Source organism: Sturnira hondurensis, unplaced genomic scaffold (genome assembly GCF_014824575.4).
Source record: "Sturnira hondurensis isolate 20B ecotype Veracruz unplaced genomic scaffold, ASM1482457v3 Scaffold0022910, whole genome shotgun sequence".
Classification (NCBI taxonomy): domain Eukaryota; kingdom Metazoa; phylum Chordata; class Mammalia; order Chiroptera; family Phyllostomidae; genus Sturnira; species Sturnira hondurensis.
Window position 1 is genome coordinate 7,080,835 of NW_028095541.1, and position 12,707 is coordinate 7,093,541.

The window sequence follows — 12,707 nt, forward strand, 5'->3', positions numbered from 1 at the left end:
AATAACCATCAATTTCTGAAACACTGTGTCAAAAGGATTTGTTTTCAGGGACAGTGCTGAATGTTGTGGGTCTTTGGAAATCATAGATTTCTTTTTTAACTCTTGTTTAAACACTGTCTACATTTTTAGCCCTTTTCAGAGTACAGCGTTCAAGTCTCCCTGCCCCATGTACATCATGAGGTTAACATTTGTAAGGGAGCAGCATTCTAGTGTGTTATTTGTCAGATTCCATTTCCTGTTTTTTTAATTTAATTTTATTTTTTGTTCATTCATTCATTCTTGTTACACTGGTTGAAATTCCAAAGAAGTGAAGACGACAGCAGTTTGTTGTAGTGATTGAGAGAGAAGTGTGGAGATAACAAGAAGTGCTATAGCATGTGTCTGGTTTGGGTTTTTTTGTTTTTTGTTGTTATTTTAGAGAGAGAAACTGATTTGTGTTCTACTTACTTATGCATTTATTAGTTGATTCTCATTGTGCCCTGATCAGAGATCAAAGCTACAACCTTGGCGTATCAGGATGATGCTCTAACTGACTGAGCAGCCAGGCCGGGGCTAGCACATGTCTGTTTAAATTGTATCACTTCTTTCAGAGAGTTCATGAAATTACACTACGGGGGCTAAGAATGAGGGTTCTTGAGTTAACTGTACCTATGTGCCTCTGCAGTTATTTATTCCCTTTCACCTCAGTTTCATCATCTACAACATGGAAACAATAAGAGTACCTACCTCATAGGGTTATTGTACAGATCAAGTGAATTAACAAATTTCCCGCACATAGATCCATTTCTCAAATAGAGTGAACTTTCACATGTTAGCCATTTAGAATGTCATTGATGTTGATGGATGTGATTATTAGAGTACATTTATAAGCAGGGATTGTTTTGGCTCCAAGAAAGTTGATCACAAAGATTAGTAAACAGTTTAAGACACCAGAACATATTTGTTATGTGATAAGCTGAGTACATTATTTTCAATTTTTGTATTGTCACACCCTTAAAATGAACTCAACTCTGTTGTGTTTTACCCCCAATTAAAGGGATTCAATTATAATAGATGAGGTGTATTGTTTTTGTTTTGTTTGCTTTTTATTCCAACCTTAAATGTTTTCATATGTTAAATGATCACAGGCTTATTTTAGTGAAGAACAGTTACGAGCCTTGAATAATCATAGACAGATGTTGAACGACAGGAAGCAAGCACAGATCCAGTTGGAATTCCAGAAGGCTATAGAGTCTGCTGAGAAAGGGGAGCAAATGTTATCAAGGGATGTTACAGCTGTGTGGAAGTTGCGTATCATAAGCCATGAGAAAAAAGAAAAAGATTCAGGTCAGTATGTAAATTTTTTGTTTTTATAGATTTTAAGTTAAAGTATTATATTAGTAAAATGATTTCAAATGCTAGATGAAGTGTAAAGTTAGTGCATATCAGAGGAGCAAAGTCTACCATTGCCCGCAAAATGATGATAGAATCTTTAGATCTTTGTTGTTGTCAGTGTTATTTATTTTTTAGGTAGAAAAATTATTTTTCATTTAGTATAAATTTTTAACAGGGTTACATATGATCCAAAGCTTTTATGAGTTTCTCTACCTGACAGTGATCTCCAAGGATGCCAACAAGGCTCCAAACTTGGCTTCCACTCACTTGGAAACCAACATAACATACTTCATCCCTCCCTGAGAATCTGGGAAGGAAAGTTGGCAGAAACAAATGCTGAACCGGCAGCTTTGTGATTTCTGGTAGAACCAGGTTCTGGAGCTAACTGGTGAAGGGTGGGGAGCTCTCAAAGGAGCTGTGGTCCCCAGGCCCACCGACTGAAACCACTGCATGGTCAACCAGCTCTTCTCCCTTCCATTCCCTAGCTTTGCCCTTCTTTTTTGTCATTCTTGGCTCTTTCCTGCCTCTGTCTCTTCTTGGCTGTTTTTCCCAGCCTCACACCTCTGTTTTCATGTCCTGCAGTGTGGCCCCCAAAAGACAGCCATGGTTTTCAGTCCTTTGTGACTGCTGAAAGTTCCAAAATATCAAAATCAAAGAGATACTTCTTAGCACTTGGAGATGAACATTTTTAGTAGCCCTGCAGTCCTTTAGAACTCATGACCAAATTTTTCTACCAAGTAGAGGAGAAGAGCCTACCAGGTCCACCAGGTCCTTTTCCACCAGGTCCCATCCTAAGGCAGCCCCTGGGTTGGAGCAGAGTCCATTAGGACAAAGGGAGCGCCATGGGTCTCACCTGTGCCCTCAGAGGAGCCTGGGTCTTCCAGGTCTCCACAGATGCTAGAATCTGGCCCAGATTCCTCTTTCAGGCTAACCTTGGAACCAAAAAGGAGACTTCCCGGGGTGAGGTTACCAAATTTTTCGTGACAGTCGCTTTAGTGTTTAATGAAAACTAAGGACTAGCAATTCTAAATAAAATGTTCTCCTGGTTAGTCCATTGGGAAGAGACCAAATGTATTTGGGATCAACGACAGAGAAGGGCTTTTAGCTGCCTCCCCCACCCCATTTCCCATTCACCTGCTCGGATCACTGGCTTTTCCTGCCCTGGGGTAAAATTTGTTCTGTTATCTCTCAGTTCAGAAGTCTGGAAGGAACTAGTTGGGTTCTCTGCTTTAGTGTCTTGTGAGGCTGAAATCCAGGTGTCAGTTGGCTGCATTTTTATCTCATGCGCAGGGTCCTCTTCCAAGCTCACTGTAGTTCCTGACAGAATGTATTTGCTGTGGTTATAAATCTGAGATCCCTATTTCTTGTGCAGCATGTGCTTCTAGAAGCCTCCTGCATTCTGTTTATATGGCCTTCTCCCTTGTCAGACCAGTGACAGTGCATTGCATTCTTCTCATGCTTGACTCTGATTTTGTTGTCTTAAGTATTCATTTTTAGACAGGAATTTTAATAATTACAAGTTCTTCCATTGTCTTTTTCCGCTTTATCTGAATAGTCATCTTAAGTATCTGGAGACCATCATCAGATTTATGTTCTCTGCTGGCAGAGGGAAAGAGATACAGAATCTATCATCTTGCAACATCAAGATCTAAAAATAAATCTGGAAGAGCTACCATACAGTTAACAGCAACCAAAAACACTCAGTTTCAACAAATACCAGTATGTTCTTCTCATTGTAATTTTTTAATTTTGATAAATGCATATGAGTTTATAGAATCTACACATGCTAATTTTTTTTCCTTGTAGGCTTCTGATGAAATACTGTTCCAAGTTTATCAGCCCAGGGAGCCCATTCCCTTCAAACAGTTATGGAATCCAGGCTTCCAACCACACTGTTCTGAGGTGGATCTAATAGGATTGGTAGTTTCTGTTGTGAAAAAAAAAGGTAATGTGCAGCATATTTAGTTGTAGCTTTTAAAAACACTGTCTTTTAAAATTTGTCTTAGGATTCATTGGAACTACGAATCAGCAAATTTGGTAACTAGTGATTTGAAAATAGGCCTGTTTTAACCTCAATTCTTAATGTAGATCAGTTGTACAGTGTTACAAGGGAAGGACTTACATCCCATTCTGACTACTTAGTTTTAAAGAAATTGCTAGAAAATTTTATACAGGGTTTAGTGATTACTATTAGATAATTATAATTTTCCTGTGCAGTTAACTGTACATTTAAGCCTCTGTCTCCAGCTTTGATTTGGGGGTTATTTTTCTCTTTGCAGTATCTCTCATTATCCCTAATGATATCTATTCATTGTTCTAAAGCCTACTTTTTAAAATATAGCTACTCCAATATTTTTTAATATATTTTATTGATTATACCATTACAGTTGTTCTATTCCCCCCTTCATTCCCCTCCACCCGCACACTCCCTCCCCCACCATTCTCCCCCCCTTAGTTTATAACCACGTGTCTCAAGTTCTTTAGATTCTATATTTCCCCCACCATTCTCGCCCTCCCCCCTATCTATTTTCTACCTACCATCTATGCTATTTTCTGTGCCTTCTCCCCCCCTCTCCTCCTTCCACCCCACTGTTGCTAACCCTCCATGTGTTCTTCATTTCTATGGTTCCACTCCTGATCTAGCTGTCCTCTTGGTTTGCTTTTGTTTTAGGTGTGGTTGTTAATAACTGTGTGTTTGCTGTCCTTTCACTGTTCATATTTTTCATCTTCTTTTTCTTAGATAAGTCCCTTTAGCATTTCATATAATAAGGGCTTGGTGATGATGAACTCCTTGAACTTGCCCTTATCTGAGAAGCACTTTATCTGTCCTTCTATTCTAAATTAAAGTTTTGCTGGATAAAGCAATCTTGGCTGTAAGTCTTTGGATTTCATGACTTGGAATACTTCTTTCCAGCCCCTTCTTCCCTGTAAGGTCTCTTTTGAGAAATCAGCTGACAGTCTGATGGGTACTCCTTTGTAGGTGACTGTCCCCTTATCCCTTGATGCTTCTAGGATTCTCTCCTTCATTTTAATCTTGGCTAATGTAATGATGATGTGCCTTGGTGTGTTCCTTCTTGGGTCCAACTTCTTTGGGACTCTCTGAGCTTCCTGGATTTCCTGGAAGTCCGTTTCCTTTGCCAGATTGGGGAAGTTCTCCTTTATTATTTGTTCAAATAAGTTTTCCACTCGTGGCTGTTTCTTTCCTCCTTCTGGTACCCCTATAATCCGGATATTGGAACGTTTAAAGATGTCCTTGAGGTTCCTAAGCCTCTCCTCATTGTTTTGAATTCTCATTTCTTCATTCCTTTCTGGTCGGATGTTTCGTTCTTCCTTCTGGTCCATTCCATTGATTTGAGTCCCAGTTTCTTTTCCATCGCTATTGGTTTAATAGTGTCTTGAATTGTGCTTCTGAGAGGCTGGCAATTTCTCGGTTGCTTAGAGTTATTGGCTCTGGGACTTTGAGTTCTTCTTGCGCCATCTTTTGGGCTGTTTGTGCCTGTTACGTAGCAGGATTGGAACCCTAGGTCTTCACCTGAGCAGGGCAACTCAGTCGCTGGGTTGTAATGCTGTATGTGGGGGCAGGGTCAAAGAGGAGCAATGGCGTCCCATCTGCTGTCTCCTGCCGCGACCCCCACCGACGCCGCAGCCACCACTGTCACCAGGCTCAGGCGTTTCGTTCCACTGCATGAGAGTGTGCTACCACCGTCAGCCCTCCACCACTGGGTTCGCCCCCTGGGGCCTGCGCGGTCCATCTCACTGTGCGTGAATGTGCAACCGCGGTCAGTCTGCCCCGCACCCCGACTGGTTCCGGGCTGCCTGCGCACCTAGGTCAGGGGATCTGTCCTGCCTGACCCAGCTCCGCTGCTGGTCCCGCCTCTCTTACCGTCCTGTTGAACGGTTTGTAGTTGTCGGACTTCTGTATAATTCAGTTTTCTGATCTTTGGTTGTGCCTTTGTTTCTCCAAACCTTTGTTGTATTCAAACTTGGTTGTGGGAGAAGGCACAGTGTTTCCACCTATGCCTCCATCTTGGCAGAAGTCCTACTCCAATATTTTTTATCATTGGTGTTGGTTTGCATGGTATAGTATTTTTCATTCCTTTATTTTTAACTTATCAATATTTTTATATTCAAAATTTGTTTTTGGTAGACAGCATGTTAGGTCTTGCCTTACCCAATCTGATGATCTGTATCTCTTAACTGGTTTTATCTAAGCATCTTTAATGTGATTATTGGTATTGGTGGATTAAAATTTTCTACCCTGCTGGCTGTTTTCTGTTTGTCCCATCAGTTCTTCATGTAGGAGAGCAGTTCTTATGATGTTTCTATGTGGTAGTAGCCATCGTCTCAGAGTATCTTTTAAAGAATATTTGTATAGCAAAGAGGCCCGGGAAGCAAATTTCTCTCCTATGCAGGAAGTCTGATCACTTTTCCTCTGAGTTTTTGTTTCTGATTCTGGTTTGTTTGTTTGTTTGTTTGTTTGTTTTTGAGATTCCACATATAAGTGAGATCATCCAATACTGGTCTTTCTCTGTCTGACTTATTTCACTTGGCATAATGCCCTTAAGGTCCATCTGCATTGTTGCAAATGGCAGAACTTCCTTTTCTATGGGTGAATAGTATTCCCTTATATATACCACATTTTTTTAACTATTCCCCTATTCACAGACGCTTAGGTTGTTCCCTGTCTTGGCTGCTATGAATAATGCTATAGTGAACAAGTGAGGGCAGATATCCGTTAAACATGCTGATTTTGTTTCCTTTAGACATATACCCAGAAATGGAAATGGTGGGTCATAACAGTAGTTCTATTTTTAATTTTTTAAGGAATAAATAATTTCAAATAACAAAGAAATAGCCATGATTTGTGTGGCTCAGTAGATGGAATTCTGGACTTCAAACCGAAAGGTTGCTGGTTCAGTTCCCAGTCAGGGCACATGCCTAGGTTGTGGGCCAGGTCCCCCGTTGGGGGCATGTGAGACGCAACTGATCGAAGTATCTCTCACATGTCAGTGTTCCTCTGTTTCTCTTTCTCCCTCCCTTCCCCACTCTCCAAAAATAAGTAAATAGAAATGTGAGTTTTTTTAAAGAAAAGAAATAACCTTTGCCGTGCCAGCTTCAGTTTTTATTACTCTCAACATCTCAGCCAAGTACATCTATATTTTATTCCTTAAATATGACATTGCACACTCCTTTTTCCTTATCTCTTTCCATATATTCTATCTATAAAGTCCAACTCTTGTCTCCCTGAGTAGTAGGCAGTGTCAAAACCAGCTGAGGTCTGAGTTAATGCACAAAGACTTCTATTTATTGATGGTTTTGTGCCTGGCATCCCAGTGTTCTCCCCTAGCAGTTTGTTCTTCACTCCACTTCACCTGTGTTGATGTCTTCCTTGCTCTTCTTGGGCCCACTGAGCTCGCTTTCATCACAGAGCCTTTATACTCACTGTTGTTCCTCCCAGAAGCTTCTCCCCAACAGCCACATGGCTGGCTCCTTTTGCTCTCTCAATCACTGGTGAAATGCAGCCTTCTAAATGGCCTTCCCCTGATGACCATTTGTAAAAGAACAGTACTCTCTTCCTTCCCCAACCTAACTTTAAATTCTCCGTAGCACTGAGCAGCACCTGACAATATGTTTATGTTTTTTTGTCTCCTTCTTCCAGAATATTAGCTATTCGAGGACAGAGACTTTGATACTTCTGTATCCTCAGCTCCTAACACCGTGCCTGGTGCAGGGTTAGGTCTTAAATATTTGCGGGATTCCTTACTTACAAACTTCCCTGTCATGTTTCTCCCTTCCCCTACTCTTTGGCTAAGATTTAGAGTCCATCTCCTTTTCGAAAAGGCCTTGTATGCACTGTATTTCACAAGTTCCTCATATTTTTTTCATGCGTACCTATTACCTTAATTTCAAAACTATACCTTACCTAGGCATAATAGTGTGAGATCATGCTTTCTTTCCTTCCCTCAGAACTTTGCAAATTACTCCTTTGGAATTGAACAATGTGAAACTAGCATAATTTTCCTCCCATTTAGTCATTTTCTTTTTCAGTGTAGATATCTGAAGAAAAGAATATTTTCTTTTGTACTCCAAAAGCTTGACTAAACTGTGTCTTAGTGAAAGCATTCTGTACACAGTTCTTCTGGGACACAGGGTACTGTTTTGGTCTGCATACTTGGTGCTTTCTTTATTTCATGGGTATTCTGTAATTTCTTTGAACATGTCTGCCGTCCATTTATTGGGATTTCAATTCCAAGGATACCAGTTAGTCTTATGTTGCATTATTTTTGTTTTTGTTTTTACCTATTCTCTGATTATTTTATTGTTTTTGTCTTTTTCATTTTCATTCACCATTATTATATCTAGCCTTTATGTTCATAATTTTATTTTCTGCAATATGTTTTATTTCTTGCTATTTCTAATACATATATCTGAGCCATTGTGATCATATATGGTGTCCTCAATTTACTTCTTTGGTCCTGCAGTCTCTGTGTCTTACAGGGCTTCTTATCCCATGTTCAAGCTTTTATTTTCTCAAGTACATGTTCCTATTAAGTTTAATAGCATGAATCAGCTTTGAAGAATTTAGAAACTGTTTCTTTTTTTTTTTCTTTTCAATTTTGTTTTCTTATGGGTTGTGCTTTTTGCTGTGTTCTTTTCTCCTTTTTTTAATGAGTTTTCTTTGGTAAGCTGTGTTTCAGTGCTTTGTGAGTTTTCTTTCATTCTAGCATGGTAAAATGCTACATTATTTACATAGCATTTTATTTCATCTTAATCAGACTTGGTGACTTTTCCCACACCTTCCACACATTCTTTTGTAAATGCTGACTGAGTAGCAATGAATGAGACGGGCAAAAATCCCTGCCCTTATGGAGCTTATGTTATAGGAGGGAGGGAGAGATTATAAAGAAATAAATACATTTATACTTTTCTTAGTAACTGCTAAGAGAAAAATGAGGTAGGGAATGACAGGTAGTATCAGGGAGTAGGCAAGAGAAATAAAACTTTAGATAGGGAGGGGAAGAAAGACCTCACTGCAGAGTTGACCTTTGAGTGAGACTTGAAGAAACAGAGAGAGGGAGGCATGTGGACATCTGGAGAAGAGGTCCAGGCAGAAGAAATGATCATGACACAGCAGGATCCTCTCTGGTGCCTTGAAGCATGGGCAGAGGCCAGGGAATGAATAATCACAGCCAGGGTAGAGGCATGAAAGGACCAGACCACATCGTGGGCCTTGTATGGAATTCAACTCAAGTTCTAAAGGTGATGGGAGGACTTCCAGCCAAGATGGAGGAGTAGGTGGAAACACTGTGCCTCCTCACACAACCAAGTTTAAAGACAACAAAGTTTTAGTAACAAAAATGCAACCAAAACACAGAAAATTGAACTGTACAGAAGACCGACAACAATGAACCATTCAGCCAAACCAGTAAGAGGGGCGGAGCCAGCGGCTGGCAGAGCAGGGTACACAGGAAAAGGTGGCCAGACAGACCCAGGCACGCAGACGGTGGTTGGTGGATCCCAGGTGTGGGGTGGCAATGGGTGGACCCAGTGAGGGCACAGGGTGGCTGGCTGACCACACTCACACGTTCACATACAGGTAACCCAGGCAGAGGAGCGAGCAGTGAGACAGACAGCGCAAACCAGGACCCTAGTGATGGGAATTAAAGCCTAAAAGCACCAATTGGAAAAACTTTTGGGGTTGAGGTACTAGATGAAGCACCCAGGCTCACAGAGTTTGTTGGAGAGACCCACAGGGTCCTGGAGGGTGCACAGGCCCACACACCTGGGAGCTGGCACCAGAACGGCCTAATTTACTTGCAGGAAGCAGCAGAGGAGACCAAAATCTTAGAGAGCAGAGCAAATGCTATTGCCCCTCTCTGACCCCGCCCCCACATACAGCATCACAACCCAGTGACCTGGGCTGCCCCACCCTCGTGAACAGCTAAGGCCCTGCCCCTCATACATAACAGGCACAAACAGACCAAAACATTATGGCTCAAGAAGAACAGCTCCAAGCCCCAGAGCCAATACATCTAAGTGACCAAGAGATAGGCAGCCTATCAGATGCACAGTTCAAAACACTGGTGATCAGGATGCTCACAGAACTGGTTGATTTGACTCACAAATTAGAGGAACAAATGAAGGCTAAACTAAGTGAAATGAAAGGAAATGCACAGGAAACCAATAGTGATGGAAAGGAAACTGGGACTCAAGGGAGTGGACCAGAAGGAAGAAAAAAATGGCCAAACAGAAAAGAAGGAAGAAACAAGAATTCAAAAAAACGAGGAGAGGCTTAGGAACCTCCAGGACATCTTTAAACGTCCCAACATCCGAATTATAGGGGTACCAGAAGGAGAAAAGGAACAGCCACAAGTAGAAAACTTATTTGAACAAATAATAAAGGAGAACTTCCCCAGTCTGGCAAAGGAAATGTACTTCCAGGAAATCCAGGAAGCTCAGAAAGTCCCAAAGAAGTTGGACCCAAGAAGGAACACACCAAGGCACATCAGAATTATATCAGCCAAGATTAAAATGAAGGAGAGAATCCTAGAAGCAGCAAGAGATAAGGGGGCAGTCACCTACAAAGGAGTACCCATCAGACTGTCAGCTGATTTCTCAAAAGAGACCTTACAGGCAAGAAGGGGCTGGAAAAAAGTACTCCAAGTCATGAATGGCAAGGACCTACACCCAAGATTGTTCTATACAGGAAAGCTTTCATTTAGAATGGAATGGCAGGTAAAGCACTTCTCAGATAAGGTCAGGTTCAAGGAGTTCATCATCACCAAGCCCTTATTACATGAAATGTTAAAGGGACTTATCTAAGAAAAAGAAGATAAAAAATATAAACAGTGAAAGGACAGCAAACTCACAGTTATTAACAGCCACACCTAAAACAAGAACAAACTAAAAGGACAGCTAGATCAGGAGTGGAACCATAGAAATGGAGATCACATGGAGGGTTCGCAACGGGAGTGGGAGGAGGAGAAGGGTGGAGAAGGTACAGAGAATAAGTAGCATAGATGGTAGATAGAAAATAGTGGGGAGGGCAAGAATAGTATGGGAAATACAGAATCTGAAGAATTTGTGACACATGGACATAAACTAAAGGGGAGAATTTGGGGGGAGGAGGTGTGCACGGTAGAGGGGATGAAGCGGGGAGAACTGGGACAACTGTAATGGCATAATCAATAAAATATATTAAAAAAAATAAAGGTGATGGGAGGAGTGATACCACCTGACCATGTTTTCAGGGGATCACTCAGTCTGCTCTACTGAGAGTAGACTAGACGGAACAAATGAAAGGTACAAACAGGAACCAGCTTCAGGCTAGTGAAGATTTATGCAAATTGTGATTACAGTTTGGACCACACAAAAGAAATGGGAGTGGTCAGAAGTAGTCACGTCTGATTGTATTTAAAAGGTAGGGGGATAGTATGGGTTGAAGAGAGGAGTCAGTGCCAAGGTTATTGGTCTAAGAACCTGGAAAAACTAGAGTTGCCATTCTCTGGGATGGGAAGATTGCAAGGAAAAACAGCTCTGTGGGGAAGGGTAGGAGCTCAATTTGGACAGTTAAGTTTTAGGTATTTAATCTAAGTAGAGAGTTCTACTGGATAGTTAAATCAGGAATCCGATCAGGGAAAGTGTCTTGGCTGACGGTAAAAACTAGGAAGTCAACATCTAGGTGGCATTTAAGCTGTGACACTGGCAAAGGTCACTGGGTGTGAGAGAAGGTAGAGAAGTGACTCATCACTCTGATGCCTGGAAGAAGAGGACAGAGAAAGGAGCTAGTTAGAGAGACGGGAGTGGCCAGCAAGGCGGGAGGGATCCTGAGAATGAGCTCTGTAGAAGCCCAGAGAAAAAGGATTTCTACTTCTGGCGAAGATGGAGGCATAGGTAGATACACTATACCTCCTCGCACAACCAAAAGAAGGACAACAACAAATTTAAAAACAAAAAACAACCAAAACTGCCAGGAAATAAAACTGTATGGAAGTCCAACAACCAAGGAGTTAAAGAAGAAATTCACCCATACTGGTAGGGAGGGGCAGAGACAGGCAGCCACAGTGGAGTGGACTTGTGACGAGGCGACAGCTAGAGAACTGGATGGTCCCATGTTTGTATATGGATAAACTGAGAGGAACAACTAGGGAGTGAGATATACCATGTAACCTGGGGTTCCAGCATGGGGACATAAAGCCTCAAAACCTCTCACTGAAAAAGCCTGTGGGGATTGCAGTGATGGGAGGAACTCCCACCCTCACAGTGGAGTTCAATGGAGAGACCCACAGGGTCCTAGAACGTATACAAATCAGCCACCTGGGAATCAGAACCAGAAGGGCCCAATTTGCTTGTGGGTAGCGGGGGAAGTGACAGAAAGCTGACAGAGAGCCAAACAAGTGGCATTGTTTTTTTTCAGACCCCCTTTCCACATACAGTGCCACAACTCAGCAACTGGGTTGCCCCACATTGGCATATATGTTAACACTCCACCCCTTACTACATAACAGACACACTGAGACACACACACAAAATTATGCCCCAAATGAAAGAACAGATCAAAGCTCCAGAAAAAATACAACTAAGCAACAAAGAGATAGCCAGCTATCAAATGCAGAGTTCAGAGCACTAGTAATCAGGATACTCACAGAAATGGTTGAGTATGAGCACAAAATAGAGGGAAAAGTGAAGACAGTGCAGAGTGAAATAAAGTAAAATATATAGGGAACCGACAGTGACAGGAAGGAAACTAGGACTCAAAGCAACAGTTTGGACCAGAAGGAAGAAATAAACATTCAACCAGAACAGAATGAAGAAACAAAAAGTCAAAAAAGTGAAGGGAGGCTTAGGAACCTCTGGGACAACTTTGAACTTTCCAACGTCAGAATCATAGGAATGCCAGAAGAAGAAGAGAAAGCAAGAAACAGAAAACTTATTTTCAAAAAATAATGAAGGAGGCATTGTTTGCAGATGACATGATAGTGTACATGGAAAACCCTATAGCCTCTACCAAAAAACTGCTGGAACTAATAAGTGAATTTGGCATAACAGCAGGATACAAAATCAATAGCCAGAAATCAAAGGCATTTCTGTATACCAACAATGAAGCAGCAGAAGCAGAAATCAGGAAAAAAAATACCATTCGATATAGCAAAAAGAAAAATAAAATATCTGGGAATAAACCTAACCAAGGAGGTAAAAGACCTGTATGCAGAAAACTACACAACACTGAAGAAAGAAATCAAGGAAGACACAAATAAATGGAAACATATACCGTGTTCATGGATTGGAAGAATTAACATCATCAAAATGTCCATACTACCCAAAGCAATTTA

At 41.4% G+C, this 12,707-nt stretch overlaps 1 protein-coding gene across 3 annotated transcripts in view; it reads left to right on the plus strand.

Annotated features, from left to right (window-relative positions):
- The window catches only part of BRCA2 (BRCA2 DNA repair associated), a 100,744-nt gene that overhangs the window by 71,457 nt on the left and 16,580 nt on the right, over window positions 1–12,707 (plus strand). For 2 of the 3 annotated variants that reach the window (XM_037037170.1, XM_037037169.1), the window contains exons 22-24: window positions 1,128–1,326; window positions 2,930–3,093; window positions 3,181–3,319. In XM_037037170.1, coding sequence (XP_036893065.1) covers window positions 1,128–1,326; window positions 2,930–3,093; window positions 3,181–3,319 — 502 coding nt within the window. The remainder of the gene's footprint in view (window positions 1–1,127; window positions 1,327–2,929; window positions 3,094–3,180; window positions 3,320–12,707) is intronic. The other variant, XM_037037171.1, reaches the window with a different exon arrangement.